This window comes from Leptonotus elevatus, chromosome 2 (genome assembly GCF_054856555.1).
Source record: "Leptonotus elevatus isolate MCC_2025b chromosome 2, RoL_Lele_1.0, whole genome shotgun sequence".
In the NCBI taxonomy this organism is placed as follows: domain Eukaryota; kingdom Metazoa; phylum Chordata; class Actinopteri; order Syngnathiformes; family Syngnathidae; genus Leptonotus; species Leptonotus elevatus.
The window spans coordinates 42,340,382-42,365,844 of record NC_141240.1 but is presented as its reverse complement, the minus strand read 5'-3'; the positions used below and the strand labels follow the sequence as shown (position 1 = coordinate 42,365,844).

Sequence of the window (25,463 nt, the reverse complement as noted above, 5' to 3'; positions counted from 1 at the left end):
GAACGATCCCATTTCATTTCATTGGCCCATTTATTTATGACAAATAACGAATCCTTTGTTCGTCTATCTATGCCAGCAATGCAGCAGTCAGAACTTTTACATGCATCATTTACATTGATCCGGTTTTTGTAGCATTTCTGTTTTTATTGGACATTTGTCTAATGTACAATACATGCCTTGGCTCAGTTTAGGTTGGGAAACGTTACAGTGTACTGCATTTCAATTTGGATTTCATCAGACGTTCGCCAAGCGCCATCTTGTGTTTTGAACATGAAACTACACCGTAAATGGTTGAACCAATCAGAAACGTCATCACACGCCCGCCATAGCTTTATAATGGTCTTTAAAAAGCCAATACTGTATAAGAAAAGACAGCTGGTGTGGGTGAAACAAACAAATATGACTTGCTGTGACGGTCTTTTCTTTTTTCTTTTTTCTTTATTGTACCAACAATGTTATGATGCTGCCCGCAGGAGGCGCTGTTTCGTGTGAAGGAATGTGTTGATGCGTATCCATAGTGACCCGGTCCCGGGGCATCATTAATTGCATATGGTGACGATCATTGTCATCGAGTGACAACTCGGACCTCCACGTGGCTTTTTGAAGAAATCATGGAAAAGAAGAAGCTGGACTCAACGACTCGCTTCAGCTGCTGGACTCCGATGAGCAACCACGCAGAAAACATGCAGGTCATACTCACAGCATGACGCGCGGGGGGGGGTGTATAGAAGAACCCGTCTTCACTGTTATACAAATACACTTTGGTATTTTACACAAGTTGGAGATGGATTGTTCTAGAATCGTCATCCACATTTTTGATTTAGTAATATGTTGGATTCCACAAGTTTCAAGTACGCTTTGTTTGATAAGTCTTCTATTTAAGCCCCCCCCCCCCCCCCCCCCCCAAAAAAAATATATTTTTTAGTGTTTTCAGTCTGGAGTGTGTCAGTCAAACCAACGCAACCTTGTTCATATTATCAGAAAAGAACGTTTTTGTTTGTTCTTGTCCAGCTAGCATAGCAACCCAACACAGCTAGCAACAAGTAGGGCATTGATTTGCAACAACAATACAATTACCGTATACTAAAAACTAATTCGTTTTTGAGTAAATGTAAACTTTTTCATTCTAAAGAATTTCTCCAATATATTTTAAAACATTCAAAGTTTTATTTCATGCTTTCTTGAAAGAATTATCAAATACAATTCAAATCTGTTGGCACCTATATTGTTTTGTAAATGATTTATCTATTAAAAAAGAAAATAAGATCATTACGCTATGTTTAAAAAAAAGACCCCCCCCCCCCCCCCAATCAGCTGGTGTTTGATTTCATTAGATGCGCATAAGTGTACAAGTTCTGCTGAATGTTTGTTCCCAACCAGTTATTTGAAGAGCGGATCAAGCTGGTGCTGCACTGGTTTGATCTGTGGACTCACCGACAGAGGAAATACATGCTGCGTTCTGTGCTCGCGCGGTGCGCCACGTCTCAGCTCAGGTAAAAAAAAAAATTCTCTCCTCCTGTCAAACGCACACATGAGAACGCTGTCAATCACCCGAGCAGGTACTGCAAAGATTTGCTGAGTGAAACGCTTCCGACCACTCAAGCGGACTTCACGGCGGTGCTGCCCCGCTTCCTGTCACTTTACATCCTGTCCTTCCTGTCCCCTTTGGACCTTTGCTCCGCCGCCCAAGTCAGCTGGCACTGGAGGGTTCTGTCTGAACAGGTGGGAAGGTCGAAAGGCCAGCAATTGTATATGATCTGTCCTGCGCTTCACGCGGCTCAAAAACATCCACCTCAGGACTGTCTGTGGGCGGGACGCTGCATACGACAAGGTTGGTTCCTGCCTTACATGCCCGGAGAAAAGGAGTTTGGCGCTTGGAAGAATCACTTCATCTCCTGCCTCAACACACCGGACAGGCTGAGTCCTCACCAGGCAGCACAATATCAGACGTCCGGGCAACGTGACCATTGGGAGGAAGCGGAAGAAGACGAGGAGAAAAGGAAAGAGAGATCAATCAGGCAGATGATCAGAGCGAAGATTCACGAGGAGAAGAGTAAGTGAAAGCGACCAAGAGTCGAGTAGGAAGCAAAAAAGAAGCATAACAAATGTCGCTCTGTCATTTGTTTCTGCAGGAATAGCGCTGAGAAGCAGAAAAGCCTGGAGCAGCAGCACGAAGCTGGGCGGGTCTGGAGGCGCGGGTCCCGCGGGCCGAGCGATCGACGTCGGGACCTCCGGACCTCCTGACTCGAGCGTGAGCACAAGCGGCGGCCCGAGCTTGGAGAAAAGCACGGGACCAAGCTCGAGCAGGTGAGAAGTAGATCCAGCAACATTCTGGAATCGGAATATACAATAGTCGATAGCAATTCGATGTCGACATCACCTTTCAAAAGTAAGCCAGCATTTTTTTTCCTCCAATGGTGATAATTAGACTCATCTGGAGTTGAATTCTTGGGAATGACATTCAATTTTTTCTACATTGTGGTCACTGGCGAGCCGGAGCCAATCGGAACTGACTTTGAGCGAGAGGTGGGGCGCGCCGTGGACCGGTCGCCATTCACGTAGACAAACAACTGCTCTTCTTGTCTACAAATCTATAAAATCCTGTGGTTTTTCTTTTATAAGACAAAAAGAAAGGTTGTGTTTACCTTGACTGCCGCCTTCCTCAGAAGCTGCCGAACTGACAGTTGGGACGTGTCGTCTTATCAGCTGACGCCGACTCCGCCCTCCGTGGCTCCATGATCTCCAGAGAAGTAGATCTTATGTGTGGAGCGTCACATGACAGCTCCGCCACGCCGGCTACGCATCAGCTGATAAGACGCGTCACGCCGGCCGAAACGGGTCAAGGTTAAGCACAACCATTTTTTGTCTTAAAGAAAAAAAAAACAGGACACTAACACTCATGTTCACACCTGAGGACAATTTCGAGTCTTTAACCGAACAGGAGTAGCCACCAAACTCCACACATGAAGGGAGGAGCTAAGATTTGAACCCAGAAATTAGAATTGCGAGGCTAACCGTGTCCAGATAAAAAAAACAAAATCAAACCAAGAATTCCATTTTTGTGCAAATCACGTTCCTGTTCCTGCATGACTGCCCCAGTGCACAAACGTCAAGTTGATCTCTCCTCCATGTTGTACTTGTCAATAAGCTAAGGTGCTGTTTGAAATATTGTGAACAGAGCTGGTGGGAAACTGTCCAAATACGTCTCCGGACCTGCGCCGCTCGAACCCTCCAACATTCTGCGGCATCCCGCAAAGAGCTTGCTGTTGCTCTCCAATAAAATTCCTGCTTACGAGGTGACCCGCCCGCTTCAAGAAGGCGTGATTGAAAACCAGAGGTGTGCTTGAGCGCCCTCCGCCATTTTGTGCCCTGTAGCTGGTGCTGAGCGGCGCCAAGGCGGACGTGATCGTGGTCCTCTATGACCACCGAGGGACCCTCTCGGCGCTGCGGTCCCAGGTGGAGGGGGCTGCTTGTGGTCGCAGGTTTGAAAGGCTGGGCCTGTTAGCACCAGGAGGAGCAGAAGAAGTCAACGTCTTTCACAGTGAGAATTTTCCTTTTGCATTTGAAAAGCCAGACGAGATTCTTTTATTGGTCCTCATGAACATTTTCTATTTCTTGTTGTTTAATCCCGAGGCCGACCATGACGAGCTTTTGAGGCGGGCGTATGTTGTGTCTTTGTTTTCCGCGCCCCCGCAGACAGCTGCTTATCACACAGAAGCGTCGTGACTCCGGCCCATCGAGATTTCTGGCAAAAACTGTCCATCCTGGTGGAACGCGCCGAGCAAGGCGGCCAGATCGACATTTTCTCGCCATGTGCGGCGTCGAGTGGGTGATCTCCATTCTCGCTGCGATTCAGTCGCAATTCAGCGACTCATCCGCCGGTCTTTCTCTCTCAGCTTCAGGTGTGGCGCTCATGCAGAAGCTGGCCGCTCTTACGGGTCTGAAGGTCCGGGCGCCGATGGGTCTCGCGACTGGAAGTTTTCAGAATAGTCAGTTCTGCAGCTCACAGATGCTAAGATCGTCTTCCATAAGCCACGAAGTTGTTTGTTGCGTGCCTTCAGTCCTTGGCGATTGGTCCGACGGCAGTATCGGCGCCATCGGGCTCACCGACCCGCAACCGGGACGCCCGGCGCTCCATTACGTCAGCGAGCCCGTCCTACTGGGCTGGTGCAGTCAGGCCCACTGGATGGAGGAAGCGCTGAAGGAGATGAAAAAGTGTCTGCAGTTCCGGATTCAGCAGGTCGGCCTTCAAGCTCGCGGCAGAGCTTTGGGTGGGTGTCACGCTGGTGGCGGGCTTTTGGGGACCCTGCAGCCTTTGAACTCTGGTGACTCGACAGGACATTCTCTGTGGGAGAGCGTCCGTCTTGAGGATCTGTGTTTGTCCGAAGACGTGAGTCCGGCGCTCACCGAGGGACTCGCTCTTCTCAGCAAACAGCCAGAGGTAAACAGGACCGCTCGCTCATCGTGCGATGATCAGCAACAGATCCTGATCCTGATCCTGATCCTGATCCTGATCCTGATCCTGATCCTGATCCTGATCCTGATCCTGATCCTGATCCTGATCCTGATCCTGGTTTGGAAAAGTGTTTGAATTTCCTTCTTGCGCAACGAGCGTGGCTTTTTGTCAGCAAAAATGAAAAGCAATGAGTCAACATCAAGCTTTGACCGTCATTGTGGACTCGTCGACTAATTGGCATGTCTTGCGTTTATCTTCAGACGAGACCGCTGGAGTTTCTCGCGGCCTTCCTGACGAAATGGACCGACGAGAAGGAGACGAGAGAGGAAAAGCGAGCGTCCGACGTCTCCGCGATGTCGGGGCTTCCTCAGGTATGATGTGCGTCATTTCCCAGCGGCAGCGAACGGCCACGCCGTCATCTTGGCCCGCCCCTTCTTGCAGACGCAGTTGGACTGGAGAGGCATCGTCGTCCGAGAGTTGCAACTCAGTGAGCTTCTCTACATCAGCAGACTGAGCGCCATTGTCAAGGTGCGCCGTCTTACCAATCGCATGATTGGTCACACTTTACGAGTCTCTCCTTTATTTAATTCATCTTCCTAAATATACTAAAGCGGGATTATATAATTATATATTTACTACTTTATAATTGGCATTCTGGCTTGCACTGACACATGGCTACTTTTTTAAACTCTTTTACCGCCCAAAACGTCAATTGACATTAAGGACACGCCCACTGCATACCGCCCAAAACGTCAATTGACGTTCACGACTGGGGTTTTTCTCAATGGCCAGTGCAACATCTTGTGCAGCGCTGCTTTGTGAAAAGTCCAAAAACAGCCACTAAGTATGGCCAGCAGATGGCAGGATTGTATCTCTTTTCAATGGGCTCCCAGTGTATTAAATGACATGAAAACATGGCGGATCTTAGAAAATGGAACGTTTCCAAGGATGAAATATCAAAGCGTTTGTCACATTAAATCTAATTCACAGAGTGTCACTAAACAACAAATATTTGTGTCCAAGTCACTGTTGTGCAGAAAATTTATTTTTTCACAAAAAGCTTGTTTTTTCTCTCTCTCTCTGTTTTTCCATTTCCGCTTGGTGTCACTCAAATGACCTATTTTCAAATGGGGATTACGAAAGAACGGAATAAGGTAGAATCAGGATTCGCTGTGGCGACCGCTGAAAGGAAAAGAAGCACACGATATTCTGTTTGTCTTGACAGATGCGTGAAAATGCTCGAAATCGGCCGCCACTGTCGGGTTTGACTTTGCGGACAACGTTGGGCAGTGAAAGAGTTTCACGTTTCATGTTTCATGTGGCTGCAGCACGGGTACACAACAAAAGACACGTTTCAAGGATTCCACATTGGTTGTCAAGCAGTCTTGATTTGCGTTTCTATGGGACCGCATACTTTGCGCGCATGACAACGCAACTGCAGGCACATCAGGACCGTTCCAATTTCCAAACGTCCTGCGGGAAGCCGAACTTCTGTAGCATTCGTACCGCGGTTCATTTCCGTCTGCCCCCCGTCTGTGCCGAAGGCGTACCGGGAGCCTCTGGCAGCGGCTCTCGACTCCAACCGAGCCATTCTCAGCGCCGCCGAGGTGCTCGTCGTCCTGAGCCCCGTTGCGAAAATCCTGGACCTCAACAGGTGTGCACGACGCACGCACGCACGCACGCACGCACGCACTCTGCTTTCTGCTTTTGCTTTGTTTTCCTCATTTGCCGCCCGTTTGTCGGCGACAGCGACTTCAAGGCCGATTTGGACGCCAGACTGCGGCAGTGGGGGGCCGAGCAGTGTGTTGGCGACGTGTGCTTGAAACTGTGCGCGCACCTCCCAGTGTACACAAACTACCTGAACAACTACACGACCGCTCTGAGTACCGTTGACAAGGTAACGACGACTCGCACAATCGATGCTTCTGTATCGTTTTGTCCTTGTGAACATCGTCGTCCTTTATAAAGAATTTTGTTCGCATGCCCGTCAGTGCACGGACACAAAGCCGGCATTTCGAGCTTTCCTCAAGAGAACCGACAGAACTCTGGCAACGCACATGCTAAGGTACACTTGTGCTCTGTCCACACTCATTTTTGTTTGTGAACGTCACGTGACTTTGTGTTCACGTGTTTCTGCTTTTAAAGTTTGCAGGAGCTGCTGCTGTGTCCCGTGTGGAGAATCCAGGAGTACACGAGTCTGCTCCGAGCGCTGACTTTGCACACGCACGCCAGTCATCCTGATCACGCGCACGTCTCCTCCGCCCTCAACACGTTGCAGCGATACTCACACTTCATCCAAATGGTAGAAAGTCACACGCACACACGCGCGCGGTCAACACTTCAATCATGTACGTTTCGTCTTGTTTCAGCTAAAGCGTAATTGTGAAAGAGACCGGCTGTTAGAGGAAACCCAGCTGATGATCCAAGGCTGCCCGGTAGAACTATATTTGTTGACGCACGCATTCAAATAGTTTTTCTTTGATTTGACATTTTTGTGTGCGTCTGCATGCAGAGTCTGAGAGAGGGAAACCGGCAGCTGATAACCAGCCAGGACGCCGCTTTGCTCCACAGCCCCAATGACCGCATTCCAGAATCTCTCAGGTAATAGAATGTGACTTTGCTTTTTGAGAATGTGAATAATAATATGGTACATGCGTAGGAAAAGGGGTGTGGCTTGCCTCCACGACACTTCTTACTTTCTACACGGAATGCAAGGCAGGAGAAGAGAAGACTTTGTTCTCACCTCTCACTTCCTTGTTTGGTTCTAACATCGTTTTTATTCATAACATTGCGACAAATGAAGAACATTCCGTTACAGCAGCCAATAGCGGGAATCACGAATCTTCACTAATACTAAAACGAATGCTAATACTCCTTGTGCATTCTCTGACAATGAGAGTGCCACCTACTGTAGTGGATGTGCAATTACACTTCTAGTATGGCAAAGTAAAAAAAATAAAATGCACACGCATTTGAGGACTGGACTACAATGATGGATTAGTTTTATCATAGCGGCCCTTGCGTCCTTCCATTTTTCTGTATGCGGTTGTTGGAAGAAAAAGTTGGACACCCCTGATGATGATGTAGCTTCTAAAGAATCTCTCTGTACACAGAGGAATACAATTTGTGTCTCACGTATCAGTGCTGCCGATGCAGATGTTAACATGCTTTTAAGTTTCTTGTGCGCGTCGCGTTTGATTAGGGCCTTCCAGCATGTGGCAGACGTCAGCCTCTTCCTGTTCACTGACGTTCTGATGTTGACACGGAAGCGGAAACAGCATACGGCATTCACACTCGCGCACAGCAGCACGCGCACGTTCCTCGCTTCCGTGGCACTCGCCAGTCTGGCAGTGAGGGAGATCGCACACTCGCGCTGTAAGTTGCCGCGCACGCATTCAAAATGGCCACGCACTTCAAGGCTCAAGGGGCGTCTGGTCTGTTTTCCTAGACGTGAAGCACGCCTTCATCTTGGACGGTCCCGCTCGCTCGTGGGTTTGTGCCACCGAGCGAGGCGAGGAGATGGACCGCTTCCTGTGCGTGCTGCGCGGCGCCATGCAAACAACGCTGGCAGACACGGGATGAGCAGCGAGACGACCATGCGAGGACGGACGCGAGGAGGTTTGAACAACAAGTTGGACTCGATTCAAAATGTTTAGGATGCATCATGGTTACTTTTTAGTTCAAGCATGCGGCGCATAATACAACGTTACAGGCTGCAAAAAACACAACAGAAACAATCATTTTGTATTTTTTCCCCCTTAAAATTCTACACGCCACAACCCATAATGGCAAAGTTTTTTATTTTGCAAATTTACTAAGAATTTAAAAAACGGTAGAAATCACCGCATATTTAAATTTTATGTATTGTATTCCATTTTAGAATGAGGCAGTAACATAAAATGTGGAAAATGTGGAAAATGCGAAAATGCTGTGAATATTAAATGGAGCCACTACTTTATTAGATACCAATCTTGCTGCAGAATTTATATGATGAAATGGAATTTGAACCGTTTATGTTCCGATATAAAAAGGCCTTTATTGAACCAAGGGTGGAAAAAAAATCTTCTCCATTTCATCATCGGTTTCATTAAAAAAAGTTTGTCTCCAGTCCTTTTTTTAATCATTTATTTTTTAACTGATAAAAATAAATACAAATAAGGTAACATACAGCTTTATCAAATAGCCTTCCTATTGCGCTTGACCCGGGTTGCAGTGATGCGGACATGATGATTGCAAATGGAATACAAAGTAGCTAACATCTATTATTTCTCCATGACTAAAGTCTGCGGTTGGCGAGATTTGGGTTGTTGTTGTTGGTTCTGTGCACAGCCGGATCTTTGCCGCTGCTTAGAGGATTGGTCAGCGACTGGTTCCGATTCTGCAGCGCCCCGTTGCCGCCTGTCCCTTTGACAGACGTGGAGGAGCCCTTTGGTTTTGGGATCCGCGTCGGTCCCGGGCGTCGGAATGATTCTTGAGGTATCTGGAGGAGCGCAGAGAGGAGACAACGTGATTTGAGGTTTGCTGCCGCGAGCAGCTCAAGAAACCTTGCAGCTGGTTTGGGTGTAAGAACAAAAAGTGGCCTGTAGGTGGAGCCAAACGCATGGAATAAGTTCCACAAAACACTTCCCTTGGTTGCAGATGTTGCAGACGCGCCGTTGACGTGACGTCGTTTGGGAATGACTTGTAAATGTTTGATTTGAAACATGTCAGAAAATGGGCACAAAACGTTCATCAGTTAGTTTTCCTAACCTGGTGTAGATTAGTCTCATTTTGCTTTCAGCGCTAAGGTCATCCGAGTCACATTTGAGAGGCTGAAACGGAAGGATGTGGATTTTTTAAATAATAACAGTACTGTACATTTGTTTATTCTCATCTTCATTTGACAATTTGGATTTTTATGACTTAATGTTAGAAGATGATTTTTTTGTTCATAAAACTTGGGTCTTACACACACACACACATTTGAAATGTCTACGCTGACTATTTTCATCTGTTGAACATTATTCTGTGTCCTTAAATGGTCTCAGTTGTTTCGCGTAACAACTGTATTTATGACTTCATTTTTGTTCAAAAGCGAGTACGAGAGTGACGGGCATATCATTGCGGAGCGTGCCATCTAAGGGTTACAGTGGTAGAGGTGGCAAATGCCGGTCCAGGAAGTAAAAACCCTGCCACGGTTTGGCTTTAGCCTCAGGTGCTAGTTAGCTAGCTCCCATGGTGCTCGTTAACCTGTGTTAAGTTATTAACATTGTTTTTCAGTTTCAATTGATATTTTAGCCGTTTTGGATTTAGTTATAGCTGTGTAGCTCAATGAATGGGATTGTCTATTGTATTCTTATCTGTATCACTCTCCTGAGAAAAGAAGGGAGTGTGTGTAGTCTGGTACCTGTCGGAAGAGACAGGCTGATGTCTGATTTATACCTATGGGAACTCGGAGAGGGAGTAGAGAGGGATTTTCTGGTATTTACTGAGTTGTAAACAAATGTACTGTGGGCTAAGGGAGGAGACTTTTCGTATTCACCCACTTTTCAATAAATAATGATGTGCCGGAGTAGAGGACACACAATCTGACCAGAACACGGTTTGAGTGTCGTCAGTTTTTGTCATCAGAAGCTTCTGTTTTAATGATACCTTTGCAAAGGGACTTCTTCACCAGAATCTCACCATTCAGTTAATTGAACACGCAAAGAGTACAATACTTAATATTGTCTACTCTAACACCTGCTAAGGAGCTCGCTAGCTAGCTAGCGCTAGGGGCTAAAGCCACACTGTGGCAGGGTTTTTCCTTTCTGGACCGGCATTTGCCACCTCTGTCCACACAGCTTCTGTGACCTCTCACTGAAATTGATTGGTATTGAGTGACGTTGAATGTCGGCTTCGGTCAGTGCCTCGAGGCAGGAATATGTGTCAATACTTGATTCGTGGGATTCTATTTTCTCATTTGGCATCTCACTGCTGCAGCAGGAGCTGAGCTTCCTCTTGCTGTTCCCGTAGCAACCAAACACAAGCTTTGTTTTGGTGCCGGTGCAGGAGAAGCGCTCGCATTCATGGCGCCTGCACGCCCGCTTGCACGTGACGCGGTATGTTTGGAGGGAGCCCCTAGCGCAGCGTTATCAGACTTTGATTGCGCTTGCCGGTCGCCGCGGTTACGCTCGTCCGTTCTGGAAATTCCAAGACGTTTGAGCGCAGCTGTTGAGAAACGTTTGTGCCTTCGATCCAAAGTGAATCACAGACGGCCGACGCAGCTGCTGACTTTTCTCAGACGTCGCGCTAATGAATAGCGTCTTGTTCAGCGCGCATCGTGTCTTCCCGCCCGGACCTACGAAGGATCCAGTTTCTTCAGCTCTCGCATATTTGCTCAATTTGAATGCCTGACTTAATCATCTCCGTACTGTCGCGCAGGTCCGGCTTGATGAGTTGGGGAAAAGCTTAACACACTTCGCATTAGGTCTGCTCTACTTAACTGCCTTATTGTTTTTCATATTATTGAAAAAGTATTGCTGTTATGCCAAATACTTGGTGTCAAATTTTTATATCTTATTCTTTAAAGGGATTCTGTCTGTAATTAATTTGATCACTTCATCATTTTTCATGTACCTTAAAACACATTTTTCCACTTGCTGTCAACTGAAGGTGACGTCACCTGCTTTTTTTTTGAGAAAATAGGTTACGGCCAATCACGGCTCACCTGTTTTTTCGGGATTTGGTCAGCAAACTGAGCCGTGATTGGTCCTTAACTGTTTCCTCAGCATCTCCAGTCGACGGCAAGCGTGAAAATTCGTTTTTTTAAATATTTACGTTATCACACGAATGAAGCAAAAATGAAGCTCAATGAGTCAAGAATACCTTTGAATAGGAAAATTGCAAGGATTCCGCTGCTTACAACCTACAAACACGCAACAAGTCGAGGTTACCGCAGTGAAGTCCTGTCGAAACATCTCCGAGGAAGAAACTCCAAAGTTGGCGAAGTTTGTGGGTGCCAAACGCATTCTTACAGGACTTCAACATTCTAGTATCATTTGACTTACGACTTTTGAGCTCCCTACTAAAAATGGCTACCTGTGATGAATGACAATTCTTTACAAGTCTACACTTTAATCAAACTAACTGCTGTGGTGTGCAAAAAAAAGGCAAAGAAAGAAAAAGCTTGGTCAATGTCTGCCAGTCGTACGACCGGACGCCAACTAAGTTGTTGTATTCAGTTTGAGAGGTTTCTTTGTTATTGTGGAGACTTCAATGGACTTTGATAGCTCCGTTTTATGAGTTTGAATATCCAGTGCCATTAAAAATGTCAGTACGGTAATTATGAATTTAATTATTGACGAAAATGTGAGTGCAAAAATGTTAACAGCACATGCGGCCAAAATCAACTTCAAAGGGATTCTTGACTCATTGAGCCATTTTCAGCAGTAAAAAGTTCTCATTTTGTCCAGAATGAATTTGATAACTTCATTATTTCTCACGTACAAATACATTAAAGGTATTAAGAACGAAATTGTCCACTGAAGATGACATCACCTGTGCTGAGGAAGTAGGTAACGACCAATCATAGCTCACCTGTTTTTTGGGTTTGGTCAGCAAACCGAGCCATGATTGGTCGTTACCTACTTCCTCAGCACAGGTGATGTCGACAGCGAGTGGAAAAATTCTTTTTTAAAGGTATTAATTGTTCGTGAAAAATCATCACATTAATTATAGACAAAATATGAACTTTTTCCTGCTGAAAATGGCTCAATGAGTCAAGTAGCCCTTTAAAGAACAACTTTTTTTTAAGTATTTTTTTATTTAATTTTTTTATTACGCAAGACACAACCAAAACATGCTACATTCAGTAAATAAATGAGGCGGGTGAGCATGAATGACAAACGAGAACACCTTTAATTGTCAGAAAGCAACTCCGACGTACGATCGGACAAATCGTGTACACGAGTGTCAAGTGCAACGCCGTACGTGCACTCAGTTTAGTCCAGTTGAGGCAAATGAAAGGAGACCGAGCAAAGCAAAGCAACCACAATCAAATCCCAAGTCTCAGACATCCGAGTCAAGAAAGACGACATGTAAATGGTTCAGGGTCAGGGTTCGGCATTGGATCTCTTGGGTGAAGGAATGGAGGCCGAGGGCGGAGGAAGGCGTCGTAAGGGTCAGTCATAAACGTTACTTACTGCGATCTGCGCCGGCCGTCGTTGGGTTTGGCTGGCGTTGGGCTTAATGGTGATGCTGCTCGTGACCTTGCTCTTGCTTTTGGGTGTTGTGCTGCCGCCGCCGCCGCCGCCGCCGCCGCCGCCGCCGCCGCCGTTGGGGACCCGCTGCTCCTGAAGCGCTGCCGAGCTGACCCTCTGAATGAAGGGACTCCCGAAGTGAATGTGGATTTTGTTGTCCTCCGTGGTGATGACGTTTGGCCCGGAGCTGTTGGACCTCTGCACCTGCCAGCCGTTCTGGCGCTCGGGGGTCACGCGCAAGATGGCGTGCCCTACGGGGACCTCCGCCGCGGCATTGCGGTCAAGGGCGCCCGTTGCGACGGAAACCATTTGGATCGGGGACGCGGATCTGTCGGGGGTCAGCGAGTTGCAAGAGTCGGGGGTCAGGGTTCTGGAGTATGTTGCCACGGTGAGGGGAGAGCGCCCCCTCTCTGGTGAGCAAGGCACGTCACATGTTGGGGAAGCGCTGCATTTGGCCGTCGGGGAAATGGCCGCGTTCTGGATGATGGTGATCCTCTGTTTGGGCGGACCGCCGCTCGTGGGGATGATGGCGGTGCTGGTGAAGGACGGCGCGTTGTCCGCCGTAGGGCTGGTGATCTCAAGTGTCGCCATTTTGTGCCCGTGCTCAGGAGTCACTTTAATCTGAAGCGGCTGGCCAGGATTGGGGGTCAATGCCGCATCCGCAGTCCGTACGTGGTCACCGCCGTTCGGCCGCGGTTGCAATTTGCCGATCGGATGGCGAGCGCCCTCGTTGGGTTGAGCACACGGGACTCTTCTCATGCTGTTATTGAGGTTATTGTTATTGTTTACGACGGAAGGGTGACAATTGCTGCAAATGTCCTCGGATTCGCTCCCGTCACACATCTTGCCGTTCAGCACGGCGCGCTCTAACGGGAGCGCCGTCAAGAGGTCATGGGGCTCGGTCTGAACCTCTTTGGTGGCGAGGTGCAAATCCGAAAAGCGCCTTCCATTCATGCCAGGGCGCAAACTCTTGCTAAATCTCCGATAGCGTTCGAGCTCCCGCGTGAGCGTCTCCATCTCCCTGGCCAGTTCTTTGTTTCTGACTTCCTGTTGGGTGAGCTTCCTCCGCAGCGAGGTTTGCTCGCTGTTCGCGCGGCACATGGCCTCCTCTTGTCCCATGTATTCGTGGATCTTCTCTTTGAGAGCCGCAACCTCCCGCGCCAGATGGCTTGACCTCGCCTCCTCTTCTTTCAGCCGTTTGAACAGTTCGCCTTCTTGGTTGGACTCGTTCTTCTCAGCCAGCCGGTAAGCGCAAAGTTCTTTTCTGGCCGTTTCCAGCTCCTCCATCAAAGCCGCGGCCTTTTCCTGCTCATTTGTGAATCTCTTCTCCAAGGATTCCAGCTCCTCTTTTTTGAACAGGTCACCATCTCCCACCTTAATGTCCTTGAGCGTGCGCCGGAGACGCTCGACCTCCTGGGTCAAGTCTTTGACTTTGTTGTCCTCTCGTTGGAAGCGGCTGGCGAGGGGGGTCTTCACGTGCTCCTCTTTGACGTTGCTCCTCAGGTGGTCTCTTTCCGTCGTCTCAAGCGATTGCAACCTTTTTTCCATCAGGTTGATTTTTGACTCCAAGTCGCTATTCTTCTCCTCCTCGTCCCTCAGCTTGTCTTTGAGGCGGTCCCGCTCCCTCTTGGCGTCGCACATCTTCTGCTCCAGCTCGGCCTTTGACCTCAAAGCTTTCTTGCTCTCGTCAATCAGCTTTTCCGTGACCGACGTGACCTTGTCCTGTTCCGCCTGAAGTTTGCCGGCGCTGTGTTGCGCCTTGTTCTCCGTCTGCTTGAGCTTCTCGGCCACGGCCTTCCTCTCGTCCACCAGCATGACCGTCAGCGTCTTTAGCTTGGCGAGGTCGTCCTTCAAGGTCAACTCTGTCTTTTCGAGCTGACCTTCCGCACACTCCAGCTCTTTCACTTGCGCTTTCAAGGCTTCCAGTTGGCCAGCGAGTGCCTTTGACACGGCCTTTTCCCTGTCGAGGTTGCTTCTTAGCGAGGCGCATTCCTGTTTACTCTCCCTAAATGCATCCTCTAGTTTTTCCAAGTCTGTAATTCTGTGATTCAATTGATCAACTTCGGCCTTCAAACTGTGACTTTGACTGGCTTCTTTTCCCAGTTTTTTGTTGAGGTCCCTGCAATGCTCCTCCATTCGAACCAGTTCCTCGTCCTTTCCCTCCATTTCAAGCACTCGTTTCCGCAGCTCTTCCAGCTCCGACACGAAGCCGGAGTTTCCGCATTCGCCTCGGCTGACTTTGTCCCTCATCTCCTGCAGCTCCTCCTCGGCTCTGCGCAGCGTCTTGTTGCTGTCCTCCAGTTCGTCGAGCTGCCTGCTCAGAGTGGACAATTTCTGCCGCAGCTGCCGATTCTGCGCGTCCTCGCTCGTCAGTTTGGCCATCGTGGCCTCCTGCTCCTGATGGTGTCGAGCGATGCAGTCGCGCAGCTCCGCCTCAAGGCGGCACACCTTCTGCTCCTCGTCCTGCAGGTTTGCGCTGGCTAAGCTCAGCTCCTCCCGAACCTGTGAAGCGGTAGCGCTCAGCTGTCGGACCTTGGCCGTCTGTTGATTCAGCTGCTCGTTGAGACGCTGCTGCTCATCGACCACCATCAAAGCAAAGGACTTGACTTTTGTCAATTCCTCCTTCAGACTTGTGACCTTTTTATTGTTCTCTTGGTCTTTTCGTTCTTGGTAGGTCTTTTCCTGATCGATTAGCAGCTTCAGCCTGAAAGAGACAAAGTAAGAACGTTTTACATTCAAGTATTCAGACAATGAAGCCGCTTTCGCGAACATTCATTTTTTTTCCCACCAAGCGCTATAGTTATAGGTCCGACAGATCATTTATATTCGCACTGTATAACACGATATGTAATCATTTACGTTTCTGTGAGTCAAAGTAAAGATACGTCTACAATGACAGCCAAAATCTTTAACAAGCTCTACCGGGTTACAAGTTAGTAGCAGCTGACAAACCCGTTACAAAAATGATGAAGGCATTTTTGCAGTTTGATAATATACACTTGGAAAGTAAACCTTGTAACTGTAACTCTAGATTGAAAATTTAGAATCTAGATGTCTATGTTGAGAGAGGGTATGAATTAATTTTGAACATGAAACTTTTTGTAATATATAAATATATATATGTATTATTAGCACTTTTAAAACAAAATAAGAAGTATGCCAAAAACTATAACCAATTCGAGGAAAAAATGCATTAAATTGGATTCATCAAAATAGCCAACAATTGTTGAAACTTTTTTGACACCAAAATGCATTGAGACAAACAAGTATTCACATTCACACATTCACACATTCACACATTCACATCCGCGGACCGCTTAGTCTTCAATGAAATGCATGTTTCGAGGAAGTGGGAAGAAACTGACAACATGCAAAAGCCACTCTGAGATGTTCCAATGCAGTCAAACACTAATCAACTCGGATTACAATATATTTGAGCTCAATTAAATATTCTTAAATGTTAAGTAAATGCAACACATTTACTTCTTTCACCCTCATTTACATCCGTTTTTCCCCCCTGTTTTTGAAGTTCAATTAGGAATTTCGTTTTAGAATTTTACTTTTGCTTCTACTGTAACTGTTTTACATATATTGACTTAATTCAGTGAGATCAATCGAACTGATTTGACATCTTATAAAAGTACATGTACCGAAATGTTTTCTTTTTCTTTTTCAATAAACCACATGAGTTTACAGTTTTAGGACCTTTGAAATTCAGACGAGCGAAGCCTTCAAAATCACGGTGACACTCCAGCAACGAAGTCCTCCACAGTGTCTTGACTTGTGTGCTGCTAAAGCGTCTCGAATTTGGACCAAGTTAAGCAAGCCTACCTGCGGCCAAACTTCCCTGCCTTGCGTTATGATGCCTTGCGTTATGATGCCGTGCATCGCGCGCCTCGCTTCGCTCTCTGAGTCGCATTCCGAGTGCAGCCAGACCAAACAATAAAGGATGTGCTCCGCTCCCCGTGCCTGCCGACCATGACATCATCGACGTGGCCTTATATGGAGCTTTGCGTTGCACACGCTCACAAAAAGGGGGCGTTCCTGCTTGCTGGCGTTCATGTGACAAGCAAGACCGCGTGTGATTATTAGCACACGTTCTCTTCCCTTTTAACAACGGTGGCAAGGAACCAAATACTTTGGGATCGTACTTAAGTCGATTTTTCAGTCGAGCGCTTGTTGTGCCTAGTTATAAAAAAAAAAAAGATCTAAAAAAAAAAGAAGAAGTAAATTTTAACATTTTGTACCTAACATCAGTAACAGAGTTTTCTCAGTACTTGTATTTCCCTCGTAAGCAATTTATTATGATTAATTCAAGTAAAAACTTCTCATGTCAGGCATCAGGACACACGTTCAGGCAAAAGTACACCAGTGAGCCAAATAATGCATAATTCTGCAGGTTGTAAGATTGGCCATGATAGTAGTTGAGGCTATTTGTAGGTTTAAAGCAAATTTATTCAATTTGGTACAGAAGTTCTACATTTGCATTTTAAAAGGCATGGGCAGTAACTCCACTACCATGCTGTTGAATTATTGATCACCCCCCAGTAATATGGTTACCAGCTCGGTGGCCTAGTGGTAGAGTGTCCGCCCTGAGACTTGGAGGTTGTGGGTTCAATCCCCGGCCGGGTCATACCAAAGACTCTGAAAATGGGACCCATTGCTGCCCTGCTTGATCCTCAGCATTAAGGTTTGCAATTGGGGAGTTCGATCACCAAATGATCTCCGAGCGCAATCCCTGCTGCTGCTCACCGCTCCCTCAGGGGACGGCTCAAATGCGGAGAACCAATTTGGCAATCAGCGGCACTTTAACTGAACCTGAAGGGTCCGTTTCTGTCACCTTCCTAAGATCCGACTGCAACCGGTGGAAATGTGTCTCGCTATTTGAAAGTGGTGACGGTTGCCAGGGGTGCAAATAACACGCGCTGCTTTTTTTCAAGGGCCCCGTCAGTTATGGGCCCAGCTTTTATTCTTTCAGCCGTGACGGCCAATGAGATGTCGATCTCCTTTTTACGTGGGCAGCGTATGATCCAAAAAGATTTAATAGGAGAGTTGATTGTAAAACGGATCCCGAAGAGCCCTTCACGTTGTAGCTTCCTTTTCGGGGAACTGACAAAAGTGTGCGTGTAAACCTCCCGTTTTGTAAATGCGACGACGCTGATGAAATAACACTTTTGTTTTAGATGCTGTCATAAATGGCACCACTCCAGCTTGTCTCCGTCAATATTCAGTGGGCTGGATTTGGCTTCTTATTCAGCAGCATGTGGTGATGTCACGAGATGGTGCAGGGATGAGACGCTGCAGAAGATCCAACTCAAAATGTGTCTTTACATTGTGATCCATTTGTGTCGCATCAATTTCCGTTTTTGTTTTTTAGGCACCTTGTTGGGCTCATATTGAAGGTCACACGTGCATGTGAGTATCCTATGATTTTTTTCAAACGTTATCTTTTTCAGTGTTCAGATTTATGTTTCCAAAAATGAGCTGCCGAAATCCATTTTTTAATTATGATGTCCACGAGTCCTTCATTTCACGAGCTTGCTTCTGCAATGGTTTCCCGTTCACTTGCGTGAACGCTTCACAAACTGTAAGAGCAGACCAGCGAGTCATCGTGTCATCTCACGTGAACTTGCCTGCTCATGCATGTTGCACGTTACGGAAACGGACTGGCGGCGCTTACTCGCTGACGCACATGTCGTCATCCTCCTGTAATCAAGCCCAAATGTCTCGTTCTGTCTCCTCGGCAGCTGCTCTCTAATTCGCTTCTTCCTGCTTTTTTGTTTGTTTTGTTTTTTTGCTTGCTGCTGTTTCTTTCTTTCTTTCTTTCTTCTAAACTATAAGGGCTTCTTCCAACAAGACTTATTTTAAACAAAGATGAGAAGAACCAGTTCACCCGTAGGCCATAATGATTGGCGTGTGCTGCCCCGTGACGGAGCGCTCAAGAAGCACAAAGTTGCGAAGGCAGCGCTTCATCACCGTGCGTGCCAGTTAATCGAGGCGAGCTTGATAACGCGATTTGCTGACACTAATCCATCAAACGATACTAAATGTCTGCTTCGCGTTTGGCTTTGTCGTTTTAGGGGTTATCAATAATTAGATTGTCGCTTGCAAGGTAATAAAACGGCATAACTTTGCCAAGATGTCAAGAAACTTTATGTGCGGGCAACATGATGTAAATTAGCCAAATTGTGATGTCACAATCCAGAAAAACCGTATGCTATGAGGGGCCGCGTGGCTCCGTGGTAGAGTGGTCATCTCATAACCCGGAGGTTGCGGGTTCGATCCCATGCCATTGTGACCACCTCAAAGTATCCTTGAGCAAAATACGGAACCCCCGGTCGCTCCTGATGCCGCGTCATCTGTAGGTGAAGGAGGAGTCGAATTTAAAGCAATCGGAAGGTAGAAAAGCGCCATGTAAATAAAGTACCATTTACCACATAGCCAGATTTTTGAAAATAGGCAGCTCACCAAAAACGTTCAAATGAGTTGAGTCGGCAGGTGCCGCAGAGATCCAATCATTTGCATACAAGCAATTAAACATCCGTTTTTCAGCTGGATCGGCACCAATCGTGGACAGCCGCAATTCTGAGGTTTTTGCCTCGAGGCAGAGCAATCCATTCTTGCCACTTGGGTTGAATTCAAAACACGTTTGTCGTATTTGACTTCCAAGTTCCCATTCCGCTTCTGGCCACTCGATAGCTTGGCAGGGAGCCGAAGAGAAGATTTTTTTTTCCACGGCCGTGTCCAACTGCGACGGCAAGAACTTGACTCGCTTAACGTCACTCCTTTGGAATCACTGTTAACAAGGACGCGTTGGCGGCCTGCGTCCAAGCCGTCCTGCGTCCAAGCCGTCCTGCGTCCAAGCCGTCCTGCGCCCAAGCCGTCCTGCGTCCAAGCCGTCCTGCGTCCAAGCCGTCCTGCGCAAGCATCAGTCAAGTCTATAAAAGTGAAAAGGTCCGAAAAATGCCAATGAACGTGCTCTTATTTAAACATGGCGGTAGCTTGTAAAAACGATGACTTGTTCTGCGACCGTCCACGGCAAATCATTGTTGGCTGTGATTGAGGCTGTGAAAAGAAGTCATTCCTTCAGCTCGAACCGGTCCACAGCGCCACTTGGAGCTGTGTGCTTTTTCTCCGTCCACTTTGCTCGCCGTGTCTTCCTTTTTATTTGATGACAATAATTGACGTTGACGTCGCAGCTTCAAGTGGGCTCAAAATGAGGCCCAAGCCAGCGAGGGATTTGTACTTCCATTCGGTTCCGGGTCTCTCCCGCTCGAGCGTTAAGTTGGACGTCATGCGCGGCTTCTTCAAACGTGAGCTCATGACTTCTTGTGTTTGGAAAAAGAGTGTTGCGGAATGAGCTCATACTATACTTACATGAAATTAGAGAGCAAGATGGAGGCGCAGCATTTGGCCTCCCGCCTCTCGCCTTTGCTCGCCATCCAAACCGCGCACGCTGTGCCCCTGATTCAACTTTGCAAGAACTCTTGAGTTCTTGGAGGGGCGGATTCATTGCACCGAGTGTGTGTGAATTCCTCCAAATTGCAGATCACTGGATTGCGACCCAAAGACCGCGTCACGCTACGGTTGCTTCTTTGCGGAGGTCTGCCGGCTCGTCGGCATGCTGACATGGATTCTTCCTCTTCTTTGACTCCTGAAATCCTGAAGCCTATTTAGTCCGATTCTGCCGCCATTGCCTCGCAAGCCGGCTACGGTGCTTTTGTGCTTTTGTGCTTTTGAAGCAAAAAGCAATGAGCAGTCTTTGACTTGAATTTGTCAGTCCACCCAGATTTCTCTCTTTGCTCAGGCCAACTATGGGAAAGCAAAAATAGCGACAAATCACTCAAGGTCATTGCGGGATGCAATTCATGCTCCCTCCAAACGAAAGAGATTCTAAAGTTTGCATTGTGGTGTTACAAAAATAAGATCTTCCGTGTGGAGGCATGTTGCCGGTTGCCGGAGGACGCTTTCATCTGTCCTGCGTGTCAACAAGACTGAAGGGCGGAACCTCATGCGTTTCAGGCCGCCGTATTTCGCTCGCCGTGTTGAGGTCGTCTGAGGATAATCACGCTTTGACTCTTTGCACACGAGAAAGTCGTCTGCTTGGCCGCGTTGGCAAAGCTGAGGTTGCTAATCAGATCGTTTGCCGCAATCGTTAGGATTTGCAACACGTGGTCAAGCACAAAAGTGTAGAAGCGTCTTGCGGTAAAAGCACCTTCTCCTTCTCGTCTTAAGGTGTCGGCCATTGCGCTTACAGGAAGTCAAGTGCAAAACCTCCACTTTGCGGAATGTTTCCATTTGACTTTCCATTGTGAGGAAAACGTGGATGGTTGGCCCATTTTCGATATGAGTTCAGGTCAGCACCGTCGAGCGTTTCGACGCCAACTCATCCAAACTCTTGCATTTACGGACCGTCCTTTGCAAACGGGCCACAGACGAGCCGGAACAGAATTGGACCTTCCCCAAACCGTTGCCGCTAAGCATGCGCTGTTACGTCTTAGAAAGATCAGTCCTTGTTATTCACTGGGTTCATTCCAATGCCGGATCGATTTGTTTCTTGACGAAATGTACCTCAATGCAAAACATGACTTCCATGCGGGCATCGCGTGTTCAGTTGCCACAAAGCGTGCGAATGTGCGTGTTAATGGCGGCCTGCAAATGTTTGCGGACGGACTGGCAACCCGTTTAGCTGCGTTCCAGCATCCTCAGCTGGAAAATGGATTGCTCTGCATCTCGATGTTTGGTGCGTGTGTTTCTGTCACAAGTAGACAATTGACGAAAGTAATTTGAGCGGACGCACGAGTCAAACAAACTGTACAAGTTTGCTGCACGTGGCTTTCTCTCCTAGCGTGATGTCACGGCTAATGTTGCGTCACTTTCATTCAAACGGGACGTCCGGCGACACTCCGTTAAGTCCGGCAAGCTCGTCTCGCCCCGCACGCAAGCTGGACGCTATTTGTAGCTTTTAAGGACAGGTGAACTTCAAATCTCACACAAACGGCTTGGCTACTTTTAGCAACTTGGAACCACACCCACATTAAGCGTGGATTTGGTCATTACGATGAAATGTTATCAAAAATGAGGCGCGCGAGCGTCTTGAGATTTTGTGTTTACAAATGTCTTGCCTCTTAATCAGTTCAATGATCCAAGTTGCTGCGGAGCGAACGGACCCCACAAATCCTCATGACAGCGTTATGGCACAGATGGCCGTCCTTCTGATGTTTCCTTGAAGGAGGCCCGTCGACATATTTGGAGATGCGTCTGATGTGCTGTCGCGCGCGACGAAAAGCATTCGTCGTCTCGGCACGAGGGCGTGCTCACAAAGCACACGACTGCCGGTAACTCACGATCGTCAGCTCGGGAAATCAACGTTTTTTTTCTCTCCATACAAGGAAATGTTTGGCGCGGAGCATCCCCAGTTCCCAACCACTTCATTTCCTCTCGTCATCTCTCAGAACGCCGGTGCAAAGGAGGAATGCGCAGCGTGCGCCAGACTGAAAATGCGGCTGTCCTCTTCAGGAATGACATTGCGAACACGTTTCGATGGCATCTTGGGTGCCGAAAGGAAAGCAGCCGCCTGACAACTAGCGTTTGTTGCAGAAGATGCAATTGATAAAAACATACTTTTCAAGCTGTTCCTTATTGGTAATGTTGCGAGTATACTTTTTAAAGTGGAAGTTAGCCTTAAACATTTCTCCACATACGTCATATGTGACCTCACGAGTCTAAACATGACATTCTGTTGAATATTACATTTGCGCAATATGAGTTATGCAGCAAAATGCAGCCGTTTTTATCCATCTGAGGGGGGGGCGGCCATTTTGCCACGAGCCGTCGACTGAAGACGACTGATGTCAAAGTTGCTCAGGCAACGACCAATCACAGCTCACCTGCTTTCTAAAGCTAAGATGTGATTGGTTGTTACCTGAGCAACGGTGATGTCATCTCTCGTCGACAGCAAGTGGCAAAATGGCCGCCCTCTGAGATGGATAAAAATGGCTGGATTTTGCTGCTTAACTCATATTCCACTAACGCAGTATTAACTAGAATGCCATATTTAGACGAGTGGGGCTGTATAGAAAATATTATTGTCCCCCCCCCCCCCCCCAAATTTTTTTTGGGGTGTATTCCCCTTTAAAGTTCCCACTGTTTTGCTTACGTAGTTCTCGGATGTTAAACATGCTTGCTGTAAACAGTTTATTTGTCACTCTCAGTTGAAGTTTAAAGCAAAACCGACACAAAAGAACAGCATCAACCATTGATCATTTTAACACCAAAATGTTCTGCCAAACAAAAAGTGTGCTAGCTAAACGCAAGCCTACAATGCGAATTTGCTAACGGAAATGAGCATAGATTTATTTCAAACAAGGGCTACATTAACACACAAGGAACATCATCACATGTAGAAAAAAAAAAGAGAGACTCTGAGAATGAAACACTTTATGCCAAGCAAATGCCCCCAGATATGTTTTGGCACGGCGCCGGCAAGCATGTTGTGGCATAATGTGGTACTACACCAAGGGCGCGCACCTCGTAATTCAGACTTGACTGTCTGTAAAAAGTGGAAGCACAATATAGGCAGGATGTCACGGCAAAGTAACTCTGCGGTCGCTCAGACAGGACGGGAAGTGGTTTTGAAGCACAAATCTTTGTCAACATAAAAGGCAGTGTTGCGTTTGAATGTGGATAATAAGCGCCTCGGCGATCATGAGGACATCGCCCAAGAATGTTCCCGACCTGTGGATGACGTCACCGCCGTTCGCGCGAAGGCAGCCAGATGGCTTTGAGATCAATGGCGAGCAAATCAAGGGGCGGAGGGACATCGTGCCGTGTCACGTTTGCAGCTGCGGCTGCTCTGCGTGTCCTTCCGCATGAATGCATTTTTTCTTTCGTTTTCACAAACTGCGCAAATGGCTCAATAATGGTAACTTTCATTATTATTTTAAAGTTTGATCTGTTCACTTTGACTTTCATCGCCATGACGACCAGGGCGGAGTTAAGGCAAAAATAAGGGCTGCCCAGTGTTGCTAAATTTGTAACTTTTACGACCTTTCTTGGGACTATTTTTTTTAAACTGGGACTAGCAAAAAAAAAATCAAATGACTTTTGGACTTTTGTCATTGATTGGAGACAATTCCATAATACTGCATGTTACATTCCCATAAAACATCATTCAATCCTAAACTTCAAGTTGTTTTTCAACCAAACTGGAGGATGTCGACAGCCATGAAATTGTCTCCCTGCTCTGACTTCCTTAGAAGAACAAAAGGTGGCCAGTTGCTGTTCATCTCTGAGCTGAGGTCACGTTCGAAGAAACATCTGTTGCCGGTTAGCGCAACGTTGTCATTCTGGCTCGCACACCCCTGCTGCTCTTGCGTCAGTCGGAATGCCGTGAGGTCATCGCTCAATAACACAAGCTCAATCAATCAAGGGAAGCGATCTGTCCACGGTTCTCGCACATCCTCTATCACGCCGGTGTCAAACTCGAGGCCCGCGGGACCAATCCGGCCCACCGTCTCATTTTTTCCTAGACTTCTGTTTAGGAATTCTAAAGGGGTGGAGTTTCCAGTAAAACAAAAGATTATGCTCAAATATAGTAAGAAGAATATATTTACTTTTGTAGTTTGTATTTGAAATACAGTATATGTTTTTTTTGTAAATATATATACAGTATGTGGAAAAGTGTTTAAAAAAAAAAGTGTCCTTGTTTCTTGGTTGTGTTTTGTGTGAACGTCCGTCTATTTGCACATTGTACTGCAAAGGTCGTCTTTCGATTCTTTCAGGTATGCTTTGATTTGCCTGAATCCGGTGTTGCGTGTGAACGCGACTTTCCAATCAAGTCAAACTCAAGGTACGTCTTGTCTGTGATGTCATCGCTGCCGCGTTCAAGTGCACTGACCTCTCGCGTTCCTGCTCCAACAGGTTGGTGAACTCGTCGCTCTTCTTCATGAAGTCGCCGTGGTTGCGCTTCTCGTCGGCCATTTTGTGCAGGGCCTGCTTGTGGGCCTGCTCCACCATCAGCAGCTGCTCCAGCATGCGGCGGTACGTCTCCCTCTGCTTGTCCACCAGCTTGTCCAGCTGCAAGACATTTTTGCCAGATCAGCCGGTTGGTAAGCGAGTACAAATGCATACCGCGGAAATGGACCTCCTGGCTTTAATATGACTGCATTGTTTTTCTGTTTGTATTGAAATGTTCATTGATGCGTACTGTGCCCTTTTGAACAAATAAAAGAATCGAATCCTGCCCTTGATACAAAGCGAAAGAATTGTCCAGAGCGAGACTCGCAATTTACCTGCCGGGAGTTCAGACAAGATGAAAGCGCTCGCTTGCCGCTGAAGACGACAAACTCCCTGGTGGCCGTAAGGAGGATAACATGACACGCCCGTAATGGTTGACGCGCGTCTTTTTGCCCACGACGTGACAAAATGATCGCCATTCAAAGCTTCCCCCTTCCAATCTGAAGAAGCGCATCAAGGTGGCTTCTATTCATTCATCCGGTTGCAAAAGTTCTCATCCAGTCCTTTTATTATCAGTTCATCTAACGCCGCAAGACCTCAACGTACGTTTCGTTATCGTGAGCGTATTTGACTTCAAACAATACTTTGGATACAAAATGACTTTCACTTCACTCTCAAGTTATTTTCTGCTTAAACGTCTTCGGGTGGACGCTTGCTGCGGACGTGACATCGTTGCATGTCTCAAGCAATGAAAACGCATCCTTTGGATGACGTCATCACTTCTGCCATGTTGTTCTTAAGTGGGGAAAGAGTCCAAATCAGTAAAAAAA

General features: G+C 47.2%; 2 protein-coding genes across 10 annotated transcripts in view; one reads left to right on the top strand and one right to left on the bottom strand.

Moving 5' to 3' along the window:
* Nucleotides 1-31: 31 nt before the first annotated feature.
* ect2l (epithelial cell transforming 2 like) lies at nt 32-25,225 on the top strand. 6 transcript variants are annotated; one of them, XM_086067787.1, is made up of 24 exons: nt 32-689; nt 1,381-1,493; nt 1,560-1,722; nt 1,798-2,053; nt 2,133-2,307; nt 3,179-3,296; nt 3,376-3,541; nt 3,697-3,825; nt 3,897-3,989; nt 4,062-4,271; nt 4,338-4,441; nt 4,717-4,827; nt 4,898-4,984; nt 6,001-6,110; nt 6,206-6,353; nt 6,448-6,521; nt 6,602-6,758; nt 6,826-6,891; nt 6,969-7,057; nt 7,659-7,831; nt 7,905-8,074; nt 18,053-18,090; nt 24,459-24,526; nt 24,598-25,225. In XM_086067787.1, the coding sequence occupies exons 1-21, from the start codon at nt 612-614 to the stop codon at nt 8,036-8,038; spliced, it is 2,754 nt and encodes a 917-aa protein (XP_085923913.1). In that variant the 5' UTR covers nt 32-611; the 3' UTR covers nt 8,039-8,074; nt 18,053-18,090; nt 24,459-24,526; nt 24,598-25,225. The 6 variants fall into 6 exon arrangements, with proteins under 6 accessions (XP_085923913.1, XP_085923911.1, XP_085923916.1 ...); XM_086067785.1 differs by having other exon boundaries at nt 3,897-4,271; XM_086067790.1 differs by lacking the exons at nt 7,659-7,831; nt 24,459-24,526; nt 24,598-25,225 and adding an exon at nt 22,068-22,417 and having other exon boundaries at nt 3,897-4,271.
* Nucleotides 8,286-25,463, bottom strand: part of filip1l (filamin A interacting protein 1-like) — a 30,061-nt gene continuing 12,883 nt past the window's right edge. For all 4 annotated transcript variants that reach the window (XM_086067783.1, XM_086067782.1, XM_086067784.1 and 1 more), the window contains 3 exons: nt 24,575-24,753; nt 12,619-15,379; nt 8,286-8,936 (listed from right to left, as the gene is read on the bottom strand). In XM_086067783.1, the coding sequence (XP_085923909.1) occupies nt 8,733-8,936; nt 12,619-15,379; nt 24,575-24,753 (3,144 nt within the window). In that variant the 3' untranslated portion in view covers nt 8,286-8,732. The remainder of the gene's footprint in view (nt 8,937-12,618; nt 15,380-24,574; nt 24,754-25,463) is intronic.